Below are 26,874 nucleotides of genomic sequence, written 5' to 3' on the forward strand. Positions count from 1 at the left end.
CTCAACTATCGACTATATAGAGATACCCCCGAGCCACAAACTATCCTCTCCCGCCGCGAAATTCCTAGAGCGAATCTTGTCGCTCTTGCTAGTTTCCTGGCAGCTCGCTCGGCTTCCGACAATCGTCTTCGGCCGCGTGTTCCGTGTCGGTGCACGCGCGCACGCACGCGGAGACGCACGTGCGCGTCTCCGGTCCGCGCGCGCGTCACGTCGTTGCGTCCGCGTCGCTCCGCACACGCTCGTGATCGGCCTCGTGCGACCGCGTATGTGGCGTGCAGCCGACGTGTATACGGCAATACGGCAATACGGCGCGGCGACACGCGCAACACGCGCGCAGGCCGCAAGCGGAGCGCGTATGCGAACACCGTCGAGCCTCGTACGTGACGGGGACGACGAGTGGGCGTGACGTGTACGTACACGCGTTACACGCATTCCTTGACCGGTTTCTACACCGCGAGGCTCCCCGAGGATCAGGCGAGCATCCTAAGACGGAACAGGCCGGTTCCCGCCGATCCGAAATCACACAGCTCCGTTTAGCTCCGTTTTTTTCTCCCTCTCTCCGCGCGAACCGTCGCGTTGCGCTTACCTATACGGCTGACACTCTCCTCCGCTGCTTCCTGCGCCGTGAATGAAGAATAACGAAACGACGATGACGCGACCGTTCACTGTCAGAGTCAGGAAAAATAACAAATTGCGTGCAAAATATAAAATATGTCGAAATATATAAGATTTAACGAAGAATTATAGATACGATAAAGTACATTCTGTTATATTCTTACGAAACTAAAAGAACGATATAAATGTCACTAACAGATAATATTTATTTCATCGGTGGAGAGTAAATCAGAATTTTTAGTTTATGCTGAGCTTGCCGATACGTTAAATACTGCGTTTAAAGTAGTATTTCCCGATGTTGTAAATTTCAACATAAACGGGAAGTTATACATAATATATAATATTATATGCATTTAAACAAATGATAAAATGAAAAATCCAACAGAGTTCATTACACAATGATTGTTTCCGATCAAATTTTAAATGTTTTAAACCCGTTTTAAATTTAGTTAGATATTCATTACTTTTCTAAGATTATATTAATTGTAAAATAATGACATTAATTTTTGCCATATGTATAGCTAGTTTCGTTTTTTAATTGTAAAGCATTGTGTTTTAATATAAGTTTAAAATAAGTGATCGATATAAGAAGTAGAGCTGTGATCTGACAATTAGACGAATTGAAACTACATATCAATATTTACGTTCTGACAAGTGTCACACCGCTGTTTTCGACCTTCCGTAAGTAATTTTCGTAAACGCTTCTTCACGTGGTTTCTGTACCTCTGTATTTAGTATCTAGTGCTTCGCAATACGGTTCGCAAAACGGTTATAATGGCAGAGCAGAAAACAGAACATGATTTTGTGCTTGAACATTACATTCCTACATTAATGTGCCAATATTGTGACGCGATTTTTGTATTTAAAAGTAATAGGTTTTCAGCGTTTGAGAAAATAATAATACAATTAAAAGAACATTTATCCCGTGTACATCATTTAGAATATAATTTCGTACATCATACGGAATCCGTACATAATATGGAACATGATGTGAATAAAGAAAAGATCCCGGTACGTCGCTTCGTACGGAAACATTTCTCAAAATTAAAGAATTATGCGGCAAAATGTCGTAATTGTTTTGCAGTAGTTGATTTTACACACATGTGTAAGTTACATGAACACTTGAAAAATGTACATCGAAACGTATTAACAGAAACAGAGCGCAAAGATAGACAGAGACTCGATTGGATATGGGATTACTTAATAACAAATAAAAATTATGATGATATTATGGGGGAATGTAAACTCTGTGGTCATCCATTTAAGCTAAAGGCAAAAAATAAGATACATTTTGTTTCTCATCTGAATGAATCTCATGGGTAAGTACATTAAAAAATTAATTAAAATATTGAAAAATATAAAATAATGAAACAATCAATAGCTAAAGAAAATGTAGCGGAGATACAAGTGTTGATCAAGGCATACCTATATATAATAATTATATAGTATTTATGATAAAAATTATCAGATCTGTAAAATATTTGAGTTAGACACTTAATTGTTTCTAAATGTCTGAATAATAAAATTTCATAATAGATTCAGAATAATGTGCACAATTGGAACTAATTTCTTCATCGCATTTCTTACTTCATTAATCACTCTAAATATAAATGTAGGAGAACCAGTCCAAGTTCAATCGATGACACGAGCAGCGATTCAGATATAGATACGACTGTAAAAGAAGTGAAACATCAGGAAGACTCAGCCTCTTTATCCAAGAATTCGCTCCAAATGACAGAAGGAACAAATGATTTTAACGAGTAATTATTCGCTTTGTATTTATTATACAATATATTATATATAAATCAATTTTATGCATTAAACATTGCTTTAAAAACGATTTTTGCCTGTAGTAAAGTAGCGTGTATAAGTAGAACTAATTTTTTCATGACACATTTCTTACTTCTTCAATCTCCATATATAAATATAGAAAAACCAATTCAAGTTCAAGTAATGGTATTGATGATTCGGGCAGTAAAATAGACTCAGCAACTTCATCTAAGAATTCGCCTCAAATGACGAGAGGAACAAATGTCCTTAATGAGTAATTATTCGCTTTGTATTTATTATATAATATATATGTGTGTGTGTGTGTGTGTGTGTGTGTGTGTGTGTGTGTGTGTGTGTGTGTGTGTGTTGTGTGTGTGTATAAATAGATCTTATATATTAAACATTGCTTTAAAAACGATTTTGGCCTCTTAATGAAGTAGCGTGCATAATTAGAATAAATTTCTTCATGGCACATTTCTTATTTCTTTAATCTCTATATATAAATATAGGAAAACCAATTCAAGTTCAAGCAGTGATACTGATGACTCGGGCAGCGATACAGACATAGATATGACTGAAGTGGAACATGAAGAAGACTCGGAAGTTTCATCTAAGAATTCGCCTCAAATGACGAAAGGAACAAATGTCCTTAATGAGTAATTATTCGCTTTGTATTTATTATACAATATATGTATATGTGTGTGTGTAAATAGATCTTATATATTAAACATTGCTTTAAAAACGATTTTGGCCTCTTAATGAAGTAACGTACATAATTAGAATAAATTTCTTCATGGCACATTTCTTATTTCTTTAATCTCTATATATAAATATAGGAAAACCAATTCAAGTTCAAGCAGTGATACTGATGACTCGGGCAGCGATACAGACATAGATATGACTGAAGTGGAACATAAAGAAGACTCGGAAGTTTCATCTACGAATTTGCCCTAAATGACAAAAAGAACGAATGATCTTAACGAATAATTATTCGGTTCGTATTTAATATACCATATATGTAAATAGATCTTATGTATTAAACATTGTCTTAAAAACAATTTTGGCTTCTTAACGAAGTAATTAGAACTAATTCTTCATGACATAAATGAAATAGTTGATATAAGTTACTAGAATCGAATTAAGTGTGGATTCCCAAATTTAAATTAATTTTATCGCTTGAAAATTATTTGGACATCCGAGGAACTTTTAAGTGGTAAATAAAGTCATAATAATGTCATCATGTTATTATGGCTTTTATATTGTACCTGCAATATATAAAATTCCTCTGCATGCAAAATAGGATTTTATTTGCGTATCAATCTTCAGACTGTGCGATTTGCATATTTGGCTGTCAAAAACTCAAGGTCCGTGATTGACTAGCTTCCTATGAACGTACTTTATTTTATGTGTAAGATGATATGTATATGTGTATGTACCTCTTGTAAATCTTTAAAAGGTTATATATTTGATCTTATTTTTAGATTTAGGTGTATTATATATAAATTTATATTTATCTTAATTATAATGGTTGTAACGCTGATAATGTATACATTGGCTGCATTCCGATATTCGCTGTCAGTAATAAAAATCTATATTTTTCTGTATTTTACGTTACGTACGCTATAGATTTTTAGTACTGACAGTTGCTGACAGTAAATATCAGAATGCAGCCATAGAAAGACAAAGAAAACAAAATCAACTGAGTTTATAGTGATCCTAGGCTGTCGATATTCACTCCTCTTGTACTCTTGTCAGTGCTAGAAATCTGTAATAGATTTTCAGCACTGGCAGTGAATATCTGTCGAAACACAACCGTTATTATGCTCAGTGACTTTGCTTTTTGGTTTTGTTTTATGTAATTTCTTCGAATTAAAAATTGCGATAGTCGAATAATTGTAAGTGGAGCGACATGATCTGACTGTTAAAGATTCAAACTATAATATCAATATCTACATTTGAGCAAATAATTATTTCGCATTTCTTTTCGACCTCCCTTAAACATGTTTCTCGACATTTCTTCGTGAAATAGTTTTTGTATCGTATTTAGTGATACAGAGGCTGTGCCATTAAGAGGGGTGGCAACGCAGAGTCTAGATTCTAGATGGTTTAAGTCTTTAAGTAGTTATTTATTGAAACACTATACTTTGTTAAAGAATTTTAAGGCAGAATGTAAAATGTGCAAGAAAATTTATGAAATTCACTGGCAACATTTAAAAACACATTTAATCCATCACAAGACAATTGATAAAGTGTACAAAGGAACGGTAGACGAAATAGTTTGATATGGCTATTTTTCATTAAATTAGTAGATTCTAATATGATTCACTCTGCGATGTTTGTCATGCTAAAACGTACATATATCAAAACGCTCTTATTTCGTAAACATATGAGTAAATTAAATAACAAAGCGATCACAGGAAGACCACGTGGCATGTCAATATTGCATAAAAACTGAATAATACACACACATATATATCATGTATATACATATATTGGACCATGCGTAATTTATTATATCGTAATAAAATTTATTACAATAGCGAGATATTTGGAGGGACTCTCAAAGCCGAGGAAGATAAACCCAGTCGGAGCAGTCGGGTGTAGCATGTTTCAAAATCATACACGATGACAATCATTATTTTCTTTTTCGCGGGTCGGATTTTCATCATTCCCCTTCTCGCGATTCGCAGTCGACCTCTCGTCGCGCGTCGGCCCGGTGTTCCTCCACGCGCGCAATGACGTGGTCTGGAAACGTCGATCGTGGAGCAGGCCAGTTCTCGGGGACCCCCCGGCACAGGGCGGCATCACGCCGAGGAGCCGGTCCGGAGTCCGGAGCGCAGTACCGCGCCGCGCTGCATCGCTCTCGCGGTCCGCGGTCCGGGTCCGGAGATCACGGCTCCGGCCTGCCTCCCGCCGTCTTATGCGCTCCTCTTGAAAGGGGAGCGCTGCGGAGTGGCCGCTCCGCGCATCACTGCGCCCCACTATCCTTCCACGCACTCGCACTCGCAAGCCGCGCGCGTACGAACGCGCCGCGGGCCGCGGATCTCTCGGCCCGCGGATAGCGGAGCGGTCAACCCGTTCTTTCTCTCTCCTTCTCTTTCTCTTTCCCCGCGGCCGTGGCGGATCGGAACCGCGACTCGTTATAAACGGCGGAGGGTCACTGGACCAAGTCGGAAACCCCGAGAGAGATTCTTGATCTGATCAAGCCGATTATTTAATAATTAAAAATGAGAAAAATCTCTTAATAGCAAGATATTTCTAAATTCTGAGATGATTTATTATTTCGAGTGTTTCTCTTCTTTCGTGTTCTCGAGGACCACTCTTGTCGAGGTTCTGGTTCCGGTTCTGAGTGGTTGGTCCAAGTCCACGCGACGCCGAAGGGCAACGCTCGCTTAGCGATCGAACGAGCGATAGAGACAGCTCGAATGAGCGGCGAACGAGCTGTATTATATAATTGCCTATTTTAACACAGACTCATAGACAAGTGATTCGAATGCACGCTGCACATGCACGGGGGACAGTCCGAATGGTTACGCGCATCCAAAGAGAGAGAGAGACACACGTACGACTCTTTCATGTTCCTGACAACCTATTCGCGTGGAGTTCATTGGTACGTTTCCACGGTGCTCCGTGCTGTAGCACCCAGCTCGACCGAATGCGAATGACCCACAAACTCGCGTGCGTTTATCCTCCTTTTCCCCCACAGCCATCAACGACGTCGACCGTCTGGGCGTTCATGATCTCCCGGTAGACGGTCGACTCTAGTCGATCGACAAAAGTATCTCGCTGTTGCCCGGACGACTCCCCGGGGCCGGCGACTTTTGTCGCGCGTAACGTAAAGTCGTCGGGTATATAAAGAAACCGGATGGAAGCAGAATCGACTGCCTCGACGCCCATATTTGGCCGACAGACATAACTTTCTATGAGGGCCCCACAGTTGAGAATCACAGATGAATTTACTTACTCAATCAGAAATTATTTCATTAAATATTTATAAGGATATTAAAAACAATAAAGACATATATCCTTATAATATAATTAAGTAGACCGTTTAAAGTAAAAACGGTAACATAATTAATTTATTGAAAATAAAATGGTCAAAAAATACATTAATTTTGCATGACATTTTGGAATCAAAGCATAATTGTAATCTCACAGATCGTATATACTTAGATATAGAAAAGTATGTTACTGTTTTCGTTTTTTTTTTCTTTGTTATAACTTATAAGTAAAAGAGATAGATCTATCTCTCTAGATCGGCAATGTGTGCCTAGCTTATATATTTCATATACGATCGGGCACTTCTCGGTTTTAGAATTCCTAAGGCTTATGATCAGAGTTAGCTATAGTCAAAATGTTAAACATGTCTACCCAGCAATTTTTATACAATTATATTATTTGTATTTTTATATTTTTATATTTCACAATAGAATTTTCTCGTGATCTTGAATATACGTATAATGATAAAACATATGTAATAATGTAATATGATTAAACAAGATTTTATTCTAATCAGTAAAATACAAAAATCGGTCTCTTCCGATTTCTTTTTCTGGCTACACTCGGCGGCAGCTAGAAATAATGCGCATGCAGTGTGTTTCCGAAATAAAATTAAAGGTACATTCTTCCCTTTCGAAAGGTCGCGTGCCGAACGGGTTCATGTAATTGAGCTGACAGAGCATGGATTTATATAATAATGCTGCACGTGCCGCGTGCAGCATATTCAACGTCTCTCGATTATGCCTGCAAACGCATATGCCAAGGACTCTTCGATTGACCCGGATGATAGCGCTAATAAGACGAACGATGGCCTCGATGGAATTCGAGGAATCTGTCAATCTACACGTGCGATAATTATACATTATCGGACTGACAATGAATCGTAAACTTTTTTTTATTTAAGTTACGTACCCAATTAACGTTCTGCGTATGTCGGTATATATACAGGGTGAGGAAAAAGTGTCCAGAATCTCCGAATAAAAAAATGTTACAGATAGTAATTTTACTGTTTATAGATAGTAATAACGAAAAAAGAGTCTAATATTCTTTTTATCTTCTAAAAATAATTTTTGTAGAAACCTTCAAACATCTTATTATTTTTCATTTTATTATAAAACAATAAACAAAATAATAAAAATATGTAAATAAATTTATAATGCATAAGTTTGATTTTATTTCACATATAGATATTTTTCAATTAATGGCCTCGAACTTTTGGCCGGCAGCATGTACGCAACAAAACTGTAAATACTCTAAAGTAAACTGCGATATATATATAAATAACATGATTTATATTAATATTCTCGTCAAGGTGAAGCAACGCCGCGTGCATCTGGCTTGTATACGATACGCGTATCCAAATGATTTACTGTTCAGATTCAGACACGCTTCTTACAACGCCGAGAGCTTTTGGGGCAGCCGTAGGTTAGGCTGGGTTAGGCCTCGGCGCGGGCGCGATTCGGCGCTATCTTGAGAACGTTCTATTTTTATACCGGCGGAGCGGCCTCTGATCTCGCCGCCATCTGTGAAGCGACACGAAACGCTTCTTCGCGGGGAGAACTGCGGAGTGCGGAGAGCACGGGTACTCGCGCACCTTGGCGACCTCGGGGCGGCTCGGGGGGACGTGGGGACTCCCGGGTTTGCGTGCTCCGGAAGGAGTGTGGAACGTCCGCCGCCCGCGGTTTTCTACGATGTTCGTGACGAAAGGTGTCCTCTGCTGCGTGCGCTCGCTACGTCGCGCCGATTAATCGCCCCCCAGGATTCGCTCGAGTTTCGCGGAGCGCCGGACGGGTATATTTACTATATTTATCGCTGCCAGTGGACGCGCGGGATGCTGTTGCGTATCCTCGCTGGAAGTGCCTCGTATAGCAACTCTATCTTCGCGCGGTGGTCACGTCGTAGGACCGAGAGCGATGACTTCTTCGAGGAGTGACGTTCGTCCCCGTACGTTCGATCCCGAGCCGAGCTTCTGCCACGAGAGACTGGTATCCCGCGAGGAAATGACATTGCGCACTTGCTTTCATACGTGTGGAGGTGAATCGATGGCTCGGCGAGCGTTTTGTCGTTGGCATGTCACAGTTAGAACGTAGCGTTTGACATTCTGTTTTGTGAGCAGGTACACGCTAAGCTCAGTCCTTGGGGTGTTCCGCGAGAGAGAGGAGTACGAGAGAGGCGCCGGTCGAGTGTCTGGCGAGTGGAGTACGCAACAACATGCCTTCTGTTTGCGGCGACATGAACGATACGGCTGGTAAATCATATGTTTCTGTCCATTATTGTCATACCTCATGCCTACGCTATCATATCTGTGATATCGGTTTCAATGTAGCAACTGGGTAAATACTTTCGATATATATAAGAGTGAACTTGCGCAGCAGCTGCCTCGCAATCTGGCGTCATGGAAGGTATCTCCAGTACGGATAGCGTGGGAACGCAGAGTGACATATCAGGGCACACGACGGTGCCAGGGAGGCCCAGGATGGACGTTGCCTGCGTCTTGGATTTGCAACAATCGGAACATCTGGCTCAACGAAAGAAAGCGCTGGACGAAGTTAGACAGGCCTGCAATTTGGTCAACGCCAACATACATCATATTCAGGTATAATTTTTGTACGATTTTGGCACGATTTGAATAACAGCAGGATGGTGAAACGCGTATTTTGAACGAGACTCCGAATGAAAATGTGATAAAAGTAAAAAGCGAACTGTCGCAGCATAACAATCTTATCAGTTTCAAAACAAGTTATTTATATCGAAAGTCAAGTACTAGATAATCTTAATAATACTTTCTATACTCTTAAAGCTATAAATAAGTGAAGATACGAGAGTTGCAAGAAGACTGTAAAGTAAAGTTTTGGCCTTCTTTTAATTTTCCATACACCTTTTGTAGTTTGAGAAACTTGATTTTGGCGAGACCAATGTGCTGGACACGTTTTATAACGCTGATGTGGCGGTTGTGGATTTAAGTATACAGTTGCAACAATCTGCGCTGTTCTATCATCTCGGTGTCAGGGAAAGCTTCGGAATGAAGGAAAACATTTTGCTGTATAATGATATAGATACGGAAGCTACTATTAGACTTAAGGTACGTATGTACAATGTACACCGCTCAGACTCTTCAATGCTTTTAGAATGTAAATGCGAATAAGTCTTGTACACTCATTGCGAAACGCTGAACATAACGTAGCGGTAAGGCATAAGTGACCTTGGCCGTTTGTTAGACTTAGGATGCACTTTATAGCAATGATCTCAATTAATGCTCTCATAAATTGCCCGAGGCGCAAGTGATCCACACTGTATGCACTGTCGCAGCATAACAAACAGTTCCAGTATTCCTGTATTCTTGATATTGAGAACATATCCATAAAGTAGTTTTCTCTTGCAAGAATTATTTATAACACATAAAAAGTTCTATTTTAAGTATCTGTTTCCGAAAATTGTGTTGTATTTAATTTATACAAGAAGATTTAAAAAAGTGGAAATAGTGAAAGGGCGTTAGCTTTTACGATACATTTCACATTTCTTATTATCACGCATTTCTCACGAGTAGATAAATCTTGCTGATTTGTAGGCACTTGAACAATTATCTGAATTTTTAATCATCACTTAGCTATTAACATAATTAATTTCTGCTTGCTGATTAATTTTTCCGCGAGATTTTTGTCGTTTTGAGAGTTCGGAAAGAGTTGGTATTTTTACTACGGTCGGCGACAAGTTAGAACGTAGAACGTGCGCGCGGAACCGTACTGGACGTCAGACAGCCGTGAGTTTAACATTCGGTACTATCAAATGAAACGATGTCTCTGCCTGTTGGGCAAGCACCAAATATGTAATTCCGCTTAATATGGAGTAGAAAAACGTGAGCTCATACTCTCAATATAGCAGTTACTTAATGTAGCAGTTAGTGCTGGCCGATCACGCGTAATACGTTGCAACATTGTGCATTTACTGATTCGTTATACGTGCGTTTCAACTCTGTAGTGCATCCAGATTCTTGATTCTATTTGAAATTTTCGTATTGAATAATTTATAAGGAAGTGTAAGAATTCGAGAAAGAAATTGATGTTGAGGTGACTACTAAAGTTAATGTAAAATTATATGGCAAATAATCATGAAATGAGTTGTGAATAATGGAAAGTTGAACTCAGTTATTATGCTTGTATATTATTGATAACATAATATATAAAGTATGTCGTGGCGAAATACAAATAATCTTTTTACGTGATTTGTGATTAGCTATTATTTTTCTGATAGCGTTTACAAAACAAATTCTTTTTAATTATAGCGGTATGCAATATTTTTAAACATACAACTAGTTTATACAGAAAATTTTTTTTATACAGTTATCCTGTGGCAGTTATACATTTGTTTCGTATCGCGTTGTGGAATCGTGTGGCTCATGTGTAGCTACTAACCCAGCGACCAGCAGAATTACAAGCGAAGAAACAATAGATCCCAAACAGCACCTCACTCTGAAGCTCAAGAAATTGTTTCAGGATGTAGAAATACAATCCAAGTAAGTAAATGTGAAAATCACTTCCAGTACAAGCAGAAATGTCATATTAAAAAATTTTAATCGTTATTTCATCAAGAAGTGCAGGAAACAGACATGTTTAATATGTTAATGTGAACCACGCTTTTATTAAAACTTTCAGAGCACATATGAAGGAGAAATTTCTGGCAGATTTACGCAAGGCGCGTGAGACATATTCTGGAGAAGAACTCTCCAGAGCTCTGAATAACATGCGCAAACGTTTAGATGATCCAAATGTTCTGTCTGGAGAAGTCGTTTTAAATGTTCTCATTTCATTCCGGGAAATACAGGTAAAATAATGATAGATTAATGATACTTCCCAATGGGAATCGTACCGTCAGAGACATTTACATTCATTCTAAAATTATTAGGGTTACGATGCAATGGTACAATTGGTTGATGATTTGAGAACTATACCAACTCACAAGAATTATATAAATACTCCAGCTATAAGATATTTATACGCATTTGCTCTAAATCGACGAAATAAAGAGGGTGATCGAGAAAAAGCATTAAAGGTTATCGAGAAAGCGCTGGAGAAAAAGGAAAATCATGTTCCTGATATGTTATGTTTATGTGGAAGAATATATAAAGACAAATTTGTAGAGAGCAGACACACAGATGAGGAGAGTTTAAAGAATGCGATCCACTGGTACAGAAAAGGTTTTGAGGTATAGTATCTGTACATAAATCTTTTCTCTATCCTTGGAAGCATCTCTGTCGATGCATATATGTATTGTTTTTGTTATATTTGTAGGTTCAGCCGAACGAATATGCTGGTATAAATCTTGCTACTTTATTGGTCATAGCAGGAAATGAATTCTCTAAAAGTGAGGAGTTACAGCACATAGGAATGGTATTAAATAACTTAATTGGCAAGAAAGGCAGTTTACCGAGCTTAAAAGATTATTGGGATGTAGCGACATTTTTTGAGATTAGTGTATTAGCGGAGGATTATTCGAAAGCTATACAAGCAGCTGAATGTATGTTCAAATTAAAGCCACCGAATTGGTAGGTATACGAGAAACGAAGTTTAGATATTTATTCAGTAAAAAACAACTATGTCTAAAATTGAGAACAAAAATATATATTTAGAACTTATTTTAATTAATTATTTTAATTTTTAGGTATCTGAAATCGACAATCGGCAACATATCACTGATAGATAGGTTTCGTAAAAAGAATGAGGAAGCTGAAATTTCACCGGAGGAACAAATATTCAGTTTCTGGATGGACTACTTTGTCGAAGCTACAAAGCCGGAGGTTGGCGATAGTATACGGTTTCCAGTAAGTTGATAAATGGAATCGTTCTACTGAGGATCCAGTTTCCAATTTGGGAGATTGTGGCTTATAGTTATGTGTTACCAATCCAGCTTACTTCTGTACATTTTGGGTCAAAGTAAGAATAATATAAAACTGCTCTTAGTGCAGATTTATGGATTCACTCTTAAGAACTTCCCACTTTAATAATCTTTCCAGTAAAAACGCTTAATACATTATAATATTTTTATTAGATTTTAGTGTTGGAACCAACAAAGATTTTAATGCCGAGTTATGTGAACGTGAATCTTGGCGCGGAAGAGAAGTCTATACAAATATGGAATTTGTGTTTGGATAATATGAGAAACATGTGTAAACAAGTTCACGATTGGTTGTTTACCGCGAACATGATACGTAGCGTAAGCCTATACAAAAGGGATGAAAGATGCCTATTTCTGTATGTTCATCAAAACTCGGATGATTTTCAAATGTACCTGCCATCAGTACAATGTAGGCAAAGATTTTACGACTTGATCTTAGAGATGACTAGGGATCAAGAAGGCATGGTTACAGATTTGGATGCTTACATGACTGATGAGCGCATGAAGGTCTCTATCCATTTTTAATATCACTTTATTATATTAGTAGCATGTATACATGCATTTTGTACATAACCTTTAATTATTTTATGAATTTTGTAATTTATGTATTTTTATAGTTCGAATATGAATTGGATGATCAAAATAAGCGCATAATTCTCGGCAAAGGAACATACGGCGTTGTGTATGCAGCGCGTGATTTAAATACGCAAGTCAGGATTGCGGTGAAAGAAATTCGTGAACGAAACTTGGGCGATGTACAGCCTCTTCACGAAGAGATCAAATTACATAGCCAATTGAGACACAGGAATATCGTTCAATATTTGGGCTCAGTAAGCGAGGATGGATATTTCAAAATCTTTATGGAGCAAGTTCCTGGAGGTAGGAAAGAAATAAATATTTTAACATAAAAAAATGACATTTCTAAATATTCATAATTTCTCATAATTTCAGGAAGTTTATCAGCCTTGCTAAGATCGAAATGGGGTCCTTTAAAAGAAAACGAATCGACCATCTCATATTATACTAAACAGATGTTGGAAGGCCTTAAATATCTCCATGATCAAAAAATAGTTCATAGAGATATAAAAGGTACATAATTTGTAAGATACATGAATTTCACGATTATTTGTTAAAGCAAATAATATCTTTACTTCTATTATTATAGGTGACAACGTATTGGTAAATACATACAGTGGAGTTGTAAAGATATCTGATTTCGGTATGTCTAAACGTTTGGCTGGATTATGTCCGAGTACAGAAACATTTACTGGAACATTACAATACATGGCACCTGAAGTTATTGATAAAGGTCAACGTGGTTATGGTGCGCCTGTGAGTTTAAACGTTTTGTTTTGAGGGTATTCTCACACACACACATAGGATAAAGACATATTTTCTTGTATCATCGCAATGACAATTATTCAAATTTTTCTTTAGGCGGATATTTGGTCTTTAGGTTGCACGATAGTTGAGATGGCCACTGGAAAGCCTCCATTCATTGAACTAGGTTCTCCACAAGCAGCTGTTTTCAAAGTAAATCTAAAATATTAAATACATAACATTTTAGAAACATTGAATTGCTAAACTTATCAAATGTCTGATGTATATATGCTTTTTTAGGTGGGATATTACAAAATACATCCTGAGATACCGTCAGAGTTATCTGAGAGAGCAAAAAGTTTTATATTGCGTTGTTTTGAACCAAATCCTGATATAAGAGCAACCGCGGCAGAACTATTAGAAGATCCATTTCTTAATGAGTAAATAAAATTAAAGCATAGTACTATTGAGTTTTATAAGTTTTTACAGTTGTATAGTAAAATATTTATTTATAATAGAAAAAAGAAGAGCAGCAGATTAGTCGCACCGCCAGATTTCAGTAGAAGTATATCGGTCCCTGCAGATAGATTGGAACGTTTGGGAAAATGCGATAAAACGAATAACAATCACATTGTCGCTGCCACACCTATGCTGATGTCTCAATCGGATGATAGGTATTACAAAATTTTCACTTTTATCATAATGTTCCGTTTTGTGTGAGCACTTTTGTAGTCTGTGGCGTCCTCGCCTTTGTTTTAGTATATTGTACTTTTATTTGATTTATTTCATTTGTATCACGCAGTTTTGGTGCCAATCTCATTTTTTATGTTGCTTGGTAATTGTCAGCATCGAGATATTAGGAAATGCGGAATTCTATTACTTTCGTATGATAATATTATCAAGGAATAACGTATTTAATTTGTGTATTGTCACGCGTTATATGTAGGTATATTGTAGTGTGAATTATGTTTATTTCTACTTTAATTAATTTTAAGTTTTAAATAGCCATTATTATATCCTTTAAATTTATTAAAATATTTTAATAACATATTTTTATTAAAAATTTGTTGTCCAAATTGCAACATTGCACAAAGAGTATAATGCAAGAGCATAATATTTTATGTGAATGCACGTTGCGAATTGTAATTATAAAATGTTAAATTTAGTGCAGGGTTAACGAAGTCAAGCCCATTGAGAGAACGCAGTCCAGCCCACCTATTGTCCCCCATCAGCATGCCTACTGCAATCCTCTCTTTTAACAGGTATGGTTCTAACTTTGTACATTGTTTATATGCAGGCAAAGTATAACTAAAGGTACGATTTGTTTTGTTGGTTTCGTATTATTTGTGACCATAACTTAGATTTTTTATATAATCAATTATTAATATTAAATGTTCAAAATGCTTAATTATTGTCTTAAAAATGCTTAGGTAAACGGTTTGTGTAAAAAATATCCGTAATTATGCTGTCACCTGCACTTTTTGCTATTGAATGTTTATGCTGTTTAGTATCTCGATATATAACCCAGTAACTTTGTATATGTATAAGTCATATTCATTCCAGATTTTATGTTCCTTTATGTTTTGTGCAAGTAATAATATTAATTAAATGATTAGATATAACGTTATTATTAAGTATTTTAAAGTATTATTTGAAATGAAATAATATAATTATATTTTATTATATGATGTTTTTTGTTTTGGGTTCTAGATTTATTCTCTTAAGTATTGACATAAAAATATACTAACATATAATCGCTTTACTAAATGATGATTATTACATACATAACAAGTGCAGTTATGTGAATACAATACATTAGAACATAATTTAAATAAAGTAACCTTTTAACATTTGACTTATCCTATATAATAGCTCATAGCTTTTTACATAATTATCTTAAAATAGCAATTCATATCCTAAAAATAGGTGGACTATTTAAATTGTTTCGAAATATTATGTTAAATATATAGAGATTATGTATCTTTGTATATTATTTGTCACATAACAGATCTTCGCGTATTATGTTCCTTTATATTATATAATACAAGAATAATTGAATTTTTAATTGTATACATTATTAAATAAGAAAATAATGTCTTAGTATTAAAATACTTAAGATACAAAATTATCAGTTTTAGAATTGTATGCAGGATGTTCTAATACAATTTTCTGATACACAGTGTTAATAAAATTTTATCACTTCGATAGGTAGTACAAAAGTATAACGTAAAAGAAACATACGATTAATATATTACTGTTTATATTTTTCTAGTGCGATAGGGAATACTCCATCGATAGAAACTAGCGAAACTGATACAGCTGGTGCCTCAATGACCAGAAGAAGTTCGTCTGGTGGCTTGTTATCGCCAGAAGTTGAATTAGGGGGTAAATATATTTCTTGATATTTTATAAAATTAGTATCGGAGATTATTTATGAGGAAATATCAGAAAGAATTTATCAAGATTATAATATAAATAAATAATATCGCGATCGTGGGCAGATAGATAAATTGCGAATTTATCCATCTGTCCAAGATTTATTATAATATGATATTATTGATTTATATTTATAAGAAATTGGGATCAAAACAGGACAACCAGGACAAAAATCTGGAGAGGAGCAAGAAGGCTTTTATCTTTTAAAGAAAGATAGCCAAAGACGTATGACATTAACGAGGGTTCTCAACCAAGATGAGGCGAAAATTTGCGAGGTTTGGATGAGAGGTATACGTCAGGCGGAGGGACAAACGGTCTTGCAAATGGTATTTACACGCTGAAGCAATAATATTGCGGTTGCAAATAACCATCGGCATGTACTTAATTATTTATTACAATTTTAGAGTCATTTAGTGTTACTTATGCGTGGCTTGAGGGATTATATCGCAGAGCAAAATCAGGAAGTAATAGTAACTGCTATTCGAACATTGAAAGAGGAATTGGATTTCGATTCGACCGCTATCAATCACCTACATTTAGCTATTTATTTATTTCAAACGGCAGTAAATGAGGTCCTCAGAATGCACAGTATAAAGCCACATTGGATGTTTGCCTTGGACAATTTAGTAAGAAATGCTGTTCAGGCCGCTATCACCGTCTTATCTCCCGGTAAGTGCTATTTACTTTCAATAAAATAAAAGTAGCAGCGGTATAATAAATTGTCACATATTCGAGAAAACATTAATGAGAACATACACTTCTGTAAGTAAAAAAGTGTTCCGCTCAGCTAGCTAGATTCTCACATTTTGGTACATGAACCAGATGTGTAACGCATGTATCTCAAGTATAATACACGTAAAAGAGATTCAGTATGTTATCATGTCAACTCTAAAAATATCTCGAGGGAAAGTCACCAATAATATAGGATCTCTTATGAACGTTGCGTTCAGTAAGAGGATTACCGCATCCTACTTGAGTTCACACACATCTGATTTAGATAGATTTTATTGAAAATTGAGAGATTAGATATTTCCAGATGTAATTAAAAAGTATTATATAACATTAGCATTATATGGGATGTGTTTTGTGTTATAAATTGTGTTTTGTGTATCTAGAATTGGGCGCTAACTTACTTGGACAAGAACGACAACCTGGTGGTCAAGGTCCCGAGGAAGGATCAACGTCTGGGGTATCAACGGTAAACTCTGTAAAATCCCAAAAAACCGGTGACTCCATTGATAATAAGTATTGGAAGGAATATAGAGATCAAATGGGAGCATTAAAGATGGAAAATATGAGGCTACTTCAGGAATTGATAGAAAGTCAGAAATCGTATCAGACATTATTGCAACAAGCTCTCGAAGAGCAGAGAGCTCAAGTTAACACGTTGATACATCTGTGTGAAAGTATTAATAGGAGATCAATAAGACAGGAATCAGGGTACGGAAAATTATCATTTTATTCATTGTTGTGTATTACAACGCATGAAAAATCTGATTAACGTTATATGAACGAATATTTTAAATATCTACAGCTACAATTCTTGCATTTTTGGAAATATATCTCAACAATCAGCGTCTTTAATGACTACCGATACGCACAATTCTGCTTCACATCCGGATACTGCCCTTATCGATTGGTTACAGAATCTTCAAATAGATGAGACATCAATCGAGAGGGTAAGTATTCCGCTGATATTTGAAATAAGCAAGAAGAATAAAAATAAAAGTTATTACATGTTATTTATTTTACATATGATTTTTAATACTTTTAGTTTCTATATGAGGAATATACACTGGAAGATATTCTGCGTTATGTTACGCGGGACGATCTTCGCAGACTAAACTTAAGGTAAAAAATAATGTCTATTATTTAATAATTGCGCAGCACGTATAGAGATAAATATCTTATATAAAATTCTAGGGGAGGAATTGAACTCAGGATATGGCAAGCTATATTGAGACATCGAGAGAATAATGGAAATTAAATTGTAAAGACTACAATTACATATTTTCCCATCATTTTTAGTGATAAAGTGTCACTAATTAGTAGCTAGACTTTAAAACAGGGTAAAATATCTGTTTTGATTAGGCTGCAATAAGATAAAAATCTGATGATTTAAATCTCAGCCATACATACTATGTTAGATATAAATCAAATTCCCATAAAGAGAGAGTTTTCTCCGTGACACAATGTTATAATGATATTACTGGTTTATTTCGTAGTTCCTAATGATAGATTGCTATTATTCTTTACAAAGCAATTATATAACAAATCCATGTAAGATGATTTATGTTAACAAAACGTATTATGTCTTAGTGTTTTTATCAGATTTTAATTATTTTGCCAAAGTTGATATCAGAATGTAAGAAACCAGAGTATTTCTACACATAAAATGTATTTTATATATTACATTTTATTATTATAGAGAATTTTGTAGCTTCAATTTTTAAATGGTCAAATCTAGAAGTCTTTGAGTTGAATAGTAAAATGTAAGAAGCTAAAACAGTAACAAAAAATGACAGAGAGATTATGAATATGAATCATCAGTAATATATTTGATATTATATTTTGTTCTAAAGTTTAATAATGTTTCCTATTATAACAGAAATAACAGATGCTTCCAGTTGATAATAAAACTGATATAATTTATATACATAAATTAGTTTTTACAAGATATAGATAGATATATTTGTTGTTGAATAAGCAAATCTATTGCCACTAGAAAATCTTGATTAGCAACGATCTGTATCTTCAGAAAGTAATAACTTTATATAACAACCGTTTACAAATATAACAAATAGTTACATAGCGTCCCATCTAATATACAAATCTTCCCAATATGGGAACGCAATTATTTATAGTGCCTTACAAAACTCGTTCTAGTACAAGAAAAGATATTTATTATGTAGAATAAATACATGTAGTCACATATCATTCACATGAGATAGTATGAAATATTCGCTATTGAAATCTTAGTTTGCCGAAGAGCAAAATTTTATTTGCACGAAACATAAATCTTCCAAATCAATTGAGTGTTTTTCTGTCGATATTTGTCATGTAAATAGGATGTTTTTTTTTCGTAATTCGTAAGAGTTTTACATTGATTCGAGCATCATGAACTCAATTAAATTCAGGCTTTTGATTCAAGTTTTTGTAGATACGAGTTTTTATATGACGGAAAAATTCCGATTTTTCTTTTATGCAATATTGTAAAGAGAGAAACTTATCTGTGCCTTTTGCGATGCACAATATATTTTGTACAGTTAGATTTTTTAACATATAAATTTAACATAGTTGAATTTATACAGGTATCTAATTTTAACAAACCCTCGAGAGAGATCGTTTCTCGAAAACCCGGTGCCTAATTGTTTCAAGGATACATTGTACAAGCTGGATTCAGCTTAATTATACGCACACTGATGTTGCAACACATGATATAATGACTGACAAAATTAATGTTAATGCGATATTTTTGTGTACTAATATATTAAAATTTTTAGAGCGATATTTGGTGCTTGTTTTCAGATATTCTAACCAAAAAAGGACTTTTGCGCTCAATTAACGAGCATTTAAGGTAAAAATGTACCAATGCCTGGGCACGTACCTATGTCTGGACATTTTTATTATTTTAGTCTTAAATTTAGCCTTAAATAAGTTATAACGCGAATTAAAATCAAAGAATCAAAGATAAAAATATTTTTCTTGTGTTATATTTTTATCTTTGATTTTAATTCGCGTTATACTATTTAAAAACTAAAATGGTAAAGGTGTCCAGACATAAATCTCCGGCATTGGTACATTTACCTTAGTTAATTGTCGCAGCAATCAAGAGGAATAAACTTCAAAACAAGCGCCACAATATATTGAATATATTGTTATAACTATTATCGTTTTCACTCACAAAATAGGATTAATTATAATTGTTGCTCGCATGTGCGACCGTTTGTAATAAAGGAATGAACATATAAATCCAGATTATTTATTATAGCCCTAAACAAATTTTCTTAGAATTAAGCACATATGAACTGAGATGCATGAAAATTGCCTTTTTAGCAACAAATCTTTCACAAACAACTCGATTTTATTCGATAAAAAAATATTCGTCGGAAATATATTTAATAAAGGAACTATATTCGAGTTTTTTTCGGATGACCAGTTTTGCGAATTCGTCAAATTCCCTTAATTGAAACTGGAGGGTAACGGAGTGGAAGGACAACGTTTTCGAGGGGAAAGGCAATACGGGAAGATGAGTACGTGATCGGCTTCGAGCGTGATATTCCTCTTCGTAGATAACTACTTCATAGGAACCGTGTCATTGATATGGACGAGGCGTTCTCTGCGTCTCGGCCTGATATTCCGTTGACAAGATACGGTCTGTTACATAAAAACGCACGGACTATTTTTGTATCGTTATCTTAAAATAAAGAAAATATTTCAATAATTTTCGACTTATTTTCAAAGATCATTGATTGCGCTCTCTATGATATTATTTCTTTCGTCAACGTCTTTGTTTCGGTGAATCTAACAAAATATTTCAACTTCTGTGTAGATTTGGCATTGGTCATTTTTGGATACAAAACAGAAAGATTACTTCGAATCGTGAAGCGTCTTTGTCTCAGAAAACTTCTATTTTCGATGATAAAAAAAGCGACACTGGGATTTAAAGTTATGGAGTATGATGGAATACACCGTTAGATTTTTAAATCCTCTTTTGCTCCTTTTCATCTGTAAAGGGACAGAACACCTTTGACAGACTGTAAGTAAGTCAAATAGATTCACAACTCTCGTCGGAGGGGTACCGCTTTTCACTCAGCTTGCCAGCTAAGGTTTCTTTGTTATGTCGATCGATATCTTAGGAAGGCAATAGTCAGAGATAGCGTTTATCGCCACCTTTAACCTTTCACGCTAAACTAAAAAAATAATACTATCATTATTTTCAAATTGCATTCTTTTACTTTTGCTCGTACGCTGGGCGACTAGTGTTGAAAAGATTCTTAAATTGGAAATATTAAAAAAAAAGACTTTTTTTCAGAGATTAACATGTTTTAAGTAATTAAATAAATAGATCAAGGAAAACTCAAAAAAGTTATTATTAGGCACAAGATTCCGCTCGATTATTGAAAATGCCAATATTTATTTATTCTGTTATATATACTCAATACATTTCTAGATATCTGTATTTTTTAAAGAAAGAAGATACTTCGTATTGCTTCTTATCGAAATATAATCTGATAACTTTGATAGTCCAACTTCCGCTTAAATACTTTACTTTATATTGTCTCGGAAAGAAAGATAAATTCACATAAATACAGATTACAAAATGCGAATCAAAATAGAATAATACAATTGTAATACGTAATGTATTAAATGCAGTAATGAAATGTAATAATGAATGTAATAATAAAATGTAATAATGAAATGCAATAACAAAATGTAATAACAGAATCTCATCAGCTCCGCTTTACAGCAAGCGAATTAATGGCAAACGATTCAAATCGTTCGTCTGGAGAAGAATACGGACGGAACGGCGCGCTTTATCCCAAGAAGAAGGAAGCGTTGAGCAGCTACACTCGATATTGCGAAAGTTTTCAATCTGCCAACATTCGACGAGCGTCGAAGCGCTGGTCAAAGCTCCGATCAGCTCCGATCGTGTGAGACAAAAGGCCTCCATCGGCATTTGTACGGAGGCGCACGCACACAAAGACGTCACCGTGTCTCCGCGTAAAAAAAATTCCGTCGCCTCTCGCCTTTGTTGCGTTTGCACCTCGCGTGCGTGCAATCTACGCACGGTCACGGCCGCGTATGAAATATTCAGAGTGGCTCGAATGTTAACTGATGACCACTCTTTGATCTGCCATCTTTGTGTCGCTCGTGAGGGGGTGCATCTGCATGCAGATCGATCCCCCGCATCTAGGCGAGAACCGGCTTATCCGCTCTCCGGCTCCATAGAGAAAGAGAGATAATACCGCGCGCCCTCGTTCGTTTGATATTCTAAAAAGCATCTCCTCTCCTTGTCATGCAATATTCAAAATTTCGCAAGAGCGATGACAAACGGAGAAGCTGAATTTTCTCACGGTAGACGCTAATCAGTCGAAGAGCAATTTTTTGTGACGTTTTAAAATTTTATGGATTATAATTATGAACAGGGCACAAACGAAATACTGATATTATTTAAACTTCTGGTCTCTATTTTGAATTGTTAAACTGACTTTAAATTCAGGGACATATTTCTTCGTCCGACCATCCATTATTGGCCTCATTTCGAGATGACTTTTTCATGAATCCAAGAATATATTTTAATGGTAAGTCGCGTAAAAATTTATATACGAGCTATTCGGTTCAAAATTATGCTCTCTGGACAATATTAGCATCTCAAACTGCCGACATAATTTTTATACGAGCTGATCGGATGACATTATAGCCGTTCCATATTTTGTCGGCGTGCCAAAGATCGATCCTCGATTTTCTATGCGAGTATACAAACATACCTCGTAAATTGTAATCTGGAATTGATTTTTTTGTTCCACTTTTTTTGCGCACACCCGGCATATAACTCGCCCGGAGGCGAGTCATCGACGGGGATAATTAAATGACCTTGCGAAAGGATCCGAAATACGATTATGTAAATGTTACCGAAGCAGTCGGCAGCCTCTCGGCGATTGTTCGCAATCGATTCCGCGGATAACATACAATCTTTTTACGTGTTTAAAATTGATAAAATTTTTTTCGTCGTCTTCGTTAACAATTCCGCAAATATCTATCTGACTTATTCATATAAAATCACCATACTGGACGTACAATATTATGTATAGTCGCGGAAGAGATCAGAATATAAAAAAAGACTGTTATTTTTCTTTTATCAGCCCGCTACGTGAGTGACGCGTGTTTTATCGCTGAATATTTTCCCGCGTTATCTATCGAGCTCCAGCAGCCGGCGGTTGTTATTACAGCCGCTTCTAAACGTTGCCCCATCGTCATTAGGAATTCCATAACAGACTGCGGTGAAAAGGGCATCACGACGACGTATTGATGATCGGCCCTATCTTCATTCGTCGTAGGACTCGTAGGAGACGAATGGGACGTCGCGATATCATCGTTTAGCTAAAGGAAACTAAAGGAAGAAGAATTACGTTTGTTAAGGAAAACATTGCAATAAAAACAAAATTTATGTCGTATTTTTTTAACGAAGCAACATCGGTGTACATCGATTTTGCGAGATTTATTTCGCTAAGAAGAAGATATGTTGTTATTTCTTGAAGAAGACATCGAACTGTTTTGCTTCTTTAAAATTATGAAATCTTCTGCAGAGCTTGGAACGCTTAAGGGAAAGTTTTTTGTAACGGGATAATCGGATGGTCGAGTATCCATGGGGATGGCGAATAGCGGCGCACCCCTTTCCGGACGGGGGGAGGCGGGGGTGGTGCAAAATGTACAATGTTTCACGGTTAAATGGTTCGATTGTGCTTTCGGGAAAGGGGGCGCCATGCTCGCCTCGGTGAATTATTAAATCCACCCCGCTGATTTATATTTTCTTACTTTCCGCCTTTCCATTCGATCTTATGGGGCGGAGATCTGCAGGAGAGATCTGATTGCGAGACGCCATTTGATTTGATTACCTGCTTCGCGGAGTGAAATCTCGCGCTCTCCTTCTCGTTGCGGAATTATGTATAACTTCGCTTTTAAAATTGAATATTTAAAGTCGGCTGATAGGGCGTCACGATTTTCGACACTGTGCTTTTAAAAGCCAGAAAATGAGTGATAGCAAAACAATACATTTTATAAACCGCGCCAAATACAGTATTGTATTTTGCAACGTATGGGTGTTGTTGCATAATTATATTCATTCAATGAAACTGATTTATAACGAGTGACGCAGTGAAGATGTATAATGATAAAAGGAAGAAAAGTAGGTAGATTTTATGTCTACATTGCTGGTAAAGTGGCCTAAATGTTTACCCGATCAGAAGCAACCCCAAAGCATTCTTAGTGAAGCAAGAAAGGGTTGTTCTCTCCGATGGAGCTGCAAATCCCAGTGTCTTTCATCATTCTCTCTTTCTGTCCCCTCTTTCCTGTCGTCTCCTTTATATCTTATTTCTTTCTCTCTTTCTCCCGGTATCTATTGTCCTTTCAACTTCTCTTTTTTTGTCCTTCTCTCTGTATTTTTTAATTGACTAACTGCGTCTATGTAGTAACTAAAGAGGATGTCCGACTTTGGATATTTTCACGCAATCGAATAATCTATCTCCTCGTGGTAGACTAAATAAGATTTATCGAGTCACGTTTTCCAGCGATGGGATTGTTTCGAGATCGATGGGCAATTTGATGCAATTGCTTATGAGCAAGTCTTGAAGGTAAAGTACCTCTCAGATTATTAAACCCTTACGTGTTAAAATTATATTACTGTTAGTTGTAATATAAATTATAAAGGTAACACATTGCGATAAATTATTTTAAATATTGCCTATCGCGAAAATCTGTTTTTGAGATTTAGGAAACATTTATTATTCTCTGTAATATTGTAGCTACATCTTTGTTACGTATTTTAAAACTCGAAGGACGGAAAAGTTACGACTGCCTGCGCGCCGCTGTCTTAGATAAACTCCAAACTTTAAATCCCGTTTCCTCGAAACGATATTTTTCCGCGGAGCTGCGGCCAAGATAAATCACCAACGGAGACTCGGGGAAGATTACAATTTGGACAGTATGATGAAAACTTCATTTCCTATTGTGTTATTAATGAGAAAAACATGTAACAAATATTATTTTCTTTGTAAATAAAAGGCGCGATTATACGTATAAATATAATTTAATTCTTATTTATTCGATTGTTCTTATTTTTTATTGTTATCCCTGCAATTTCCTTAAAAAAGTTCCCGTTACAATTATTACGCCTTTAAAACTGTATTTGTGATAAACACCTGGATTATACTGAAGATCGCTTAAAAATACGTAAATTGCGCCTTTCAGAATTCGCGCCAGAAGCTTTTAATGTCACGAGACGGCGAGTCAAAAACTTATGAACGTCCCCGAAGGATTAATGCCGAGGACAATGAAGACTGACTCTCTGTCTCCCCGCTTTCATAAAGTGACACCTCGTCCGTCCGAACTAATTACTTTCGGCTTAAAATCTTTAATTTGTTACTGAAAGGCTGTTGTCGGGGAAGGCCGTCTCTCCACGATAAAGTCTTTCTTTGTCCAATGTGCGCAGTAAATGCTACTCAAGACGATAATTGGTTATCGGATCCATTAAGAATCGCAAATAAGCACATATAGAAGAACTGAGGTTTCCAAAATCTGGAATAGTTAGAAGCATATTACTTACATTGTGACCAGATAAATCCAGTACGTTTTGAGTAAACTGAAGGTCAAGTTTACTGCCAGTAAAACATACATAATTATGCATTCTGATGTCATCTACCGGTTTTACATATGTAGCATATAAGGCCAGAGTATCAATTATAATATTGTCTGAAAAAGAAAACCGGTTCTGAAATTGATTCTGCATTGCATCAGCATAACTGATTAATCAGTCGTTATTTACGATTTAGCTGATTCCAATGTTGAATTTCTCAAATATCCTTCTGGTAAGAAGGCGAAATAGGATATCCTCGCTGGCCGCTTCGACAGCCGCGCGATCTGACTGCGCTAAATATAAGGCAGAGAAGCAGTATTCAACTGCGACTGACGTGAATCTTGATAAATTCTCCGATATCTCCGACAGCCTGGAAATTAGCCTCGCGCCTGGCGACTCCCGCCACGTCGCCGCGTCGCGAAGAAGGACTCCAGGCCTGATATTGAATTGTTTCTGCACCCTTTCCTGGGCTCGCCGGGTAACACCGGGGGTTACGAGGCAACAGATGTATCTGATACATATTCATATCCGCTTTCCGGAGGCTGCTGCGTTATTGTTACCGTTATTATTGTATGGACGCGCGCAGAACTCGTCCGTTTCGAAGGAAGAGAACGCGATGTTGAATTCTTTCGGGCGTGCGTCGCCTTCGGAAAAGTCGATTTTTATCTTTCTTGCCGTTCAGATTTTTAATGCGATAACCCGTCGTATAGTTGCTTCACCATAAAAGCTCACGTGGAAGTGCGCGACGAAGCCGCGACGGAAGCGAAACTATCTCTCTTCCTCATTGACTTTATACCGGCGATAAATTTTTATTTTTATTATCGCCGTTGCAATTTTCAACGTAGTTTTATCGCTCCTGTTATCATAGTCGATATAACAGCACAAGAAAAAATAGAATACTTTCCTCCGTATAGAAGAATGAAGGAAATACATGACTTCCAGGAGTAAACCAACGTATTTGCAAAACGTTATTACAAATTTCGTTGAATATTGAATTAATTCATGGTTTTTTTTATTACGCAATAATAAAATTAAAGAATTACGCACGAAAAGATCGAGGAAAAATGATCTTATCCACCCCTTTCCTGCATTTAAATCTCAACTTCTTTAATGAGAGACGTCAAAGACAGATTACGCTTCTGTCAGCGGCAATGAGACACTGATTATGTACTCCATTGCCGCAGGATTCACATCGTTAAGTCGCTTAACGCTCAACTTCCGGCAATTCCTTTGTGCCGAAATCAACGTTTGCACGGGGATCCACGGAGAACGGCGGAACTTTGGGTCAGTGTATTATGGGATATCTATTAACTTCGACGATCGCCTCGAGAGCGCGCGGGCTTTCCGCGTGCGCGACGCTTAAGATGAATTATTGCCGTGGCTCTTTATTAAAGACTAATACGAGAGCAGCGGCCTAGACCCGGGTCTGACTCCGTAGCCCGAGAATCCCTTAATCTGCGCGATCTATTATCCCACGCCGTGGGTAC

At 36.5% G+C, this 26,874-nt stretch overlaps 2 protein-coding genes and 1 long non-coding RNA gene across 8 annotated transcripts in view; 2 read left to right on the forward strand and 1 right to left on the reverse strand.

The window, feature by feature from the left end:
- The first annotated feature begins 90 nt into the window (after positions 1 to 90).
- LOC139773177 (uncharacterized) lies at positions 91 to 4,344 on the forward strand. The gene is made up of 5 exons (XM_071707457.1): positions 91 to 1,934; positions 2,232 to 2,375; positions 2,546 to 2,659; positions 2,895 to 3,041; positions 3,222 to 4,344. Exons 1-5 carry the CDS (start codon positions 1,390 to 1,392, stop codon positions 3,337 to 3,339), a joined length of 1,068 nt encoding a protein of 355 aa, XP_071563558.1. The 5' UTR covers positions 91 to 1,389; the 3' UTR covers positions 3,340 to 4,344.
- Positions 4,345 to 7,895: 3,551 nt separating this feature from the next.
- Ask1 (apoptotic signal-regulating kinase 1) lies at positions 7,896 to 20,004 on the forward strand. Of its 6 annotated transcripts, none has more exons than XM_071707449.1 (24): positions 7,896 to 8,418; positions 8,501 to 8,632; positions 8,757 to 8,980; positions 9,272 to 9,466; positions 10,725 to 10,897; positions 11,037 to 11,205; positions 11,287 to 11,586; positions 11,673 to 11,926; positions 12,043 to 12,202; positions 12,430 to 12,783; positions 12,894 to 13,155; positions 13,228 to 13,365; positions 13,442 to 13,608; positions 13,714 to 13,809; positions 13,897 to 14,036; positions 14,115 to 14,270; positions 14,763 to 14,858; positions 15,869 to 15,981; positions 16,171 to 16,358; positions 16,437 to 16,701; positions 17,148 to 17,472; positions 17,567 to 17,711; positions 17,807 to 17,883; positions 17,956 to 20,004. In XM_071707449.1, the coding sequence occupies exons 2-24, from the start codon at positions 8,596 to 8,598 to the stop codon at positions 18,017 to 18,019; spliced, it is 4,098 nt and encodes a 1,365-aa protein (XP_071563550.1). In that variant the 5' UTR covers positions 7,896 to 8,418; positions 8,501 to 8,595; the 3' UTR covers positions 18,020 to 20,004. The 6 variants fall into 6 exon arrangements, with proteins under 6 accessions (XP_071563550.1, XP_071563551.1, XP_071563555.1 ...); XM_071707450.1 differs by having other exon boundaries at positions 8,760 to 8,980; XM_071707452.1 differs by having other exon boundaries at positions 7,897 to 8,418; positions 16,189 to 16,358.
- The window catches only part of LOC139773181 (uncharacterized), a 127,291-nt gene continuing 117,522 nt past the window's right edge, over positions 17,106 to 26,874 (reverse strand). Inside the window, exon 4 of the long non-coding RNA XR_011718289.1 lies at positions 17,106 to 17,237. This is a non-coding gene — a long non-coding RNA (uncharacterized lncRNA). The remainder of the gene's footprint in view (positions 17,238 to 26,874) is intronic.

The sequence above is a fragment of the Temnothorax nylanderi genome, unplaced genomic scaffold, assembly GCF_030848795.1.
Source record: "Temnothorax nylanderi isolate EJ_2023f unplaced genomic scaffold, tnyl_v1.0 TNYL_tig0058_pilon, whole genome shotgun sequence".
Classification (NCBI taxonomy): Eukaryota; Metazoa; Arthropoda; class Insecta; order Hymenoptera; family Formicidae; genus Temnothorax; species Temnothorax nylanderi.

Excerpts from the sequence above, each read along its gene's own strand:
- LOC139773177 (XM_071707457.1), top strand. The coding sequence starts at position 1,390 with ATGGCAGAGCAGAAAACAGAACATGATTTTGTGCTTGAACATTACATT. Across the intron at positions 2,376-2,545 it reads GGAACAAATGATTTTAACGA|AAAAACCAATTCAAGTTCAA; the intron begins GTAATTATTCGC and ends ATATAAATATAG. Across the intron at positions 2,660-2,894 it reads GGAACAAATGTCCTTAATGA|GAAAACCAATTCAAGTTCAA; the intron begins GTAATTATTCGC and ends ATATAAATATAG.
- Ask1 (XM_071707449.1), top strand. The coding sequence starts at position 8,596 with ATGCCTTCTGTTTGCGGCGACATGAACGATACGGCTG. Across the intron at positions 17,712-17,806 it reads ATGAGACATCAATCGAGAGG|TTTCTATATGAGGAATATAC; the intron begins GTAAGTATTCCG and ends TAATACTTTTAG. Across the intron at positions 17,884-17,955 it reads CTTCGCAGACTAAACTTAAG|GGGAGGAATTGAACTCAGGA; the intron begins GTAAAAAATAAT and ends ATAAAATTCTAG.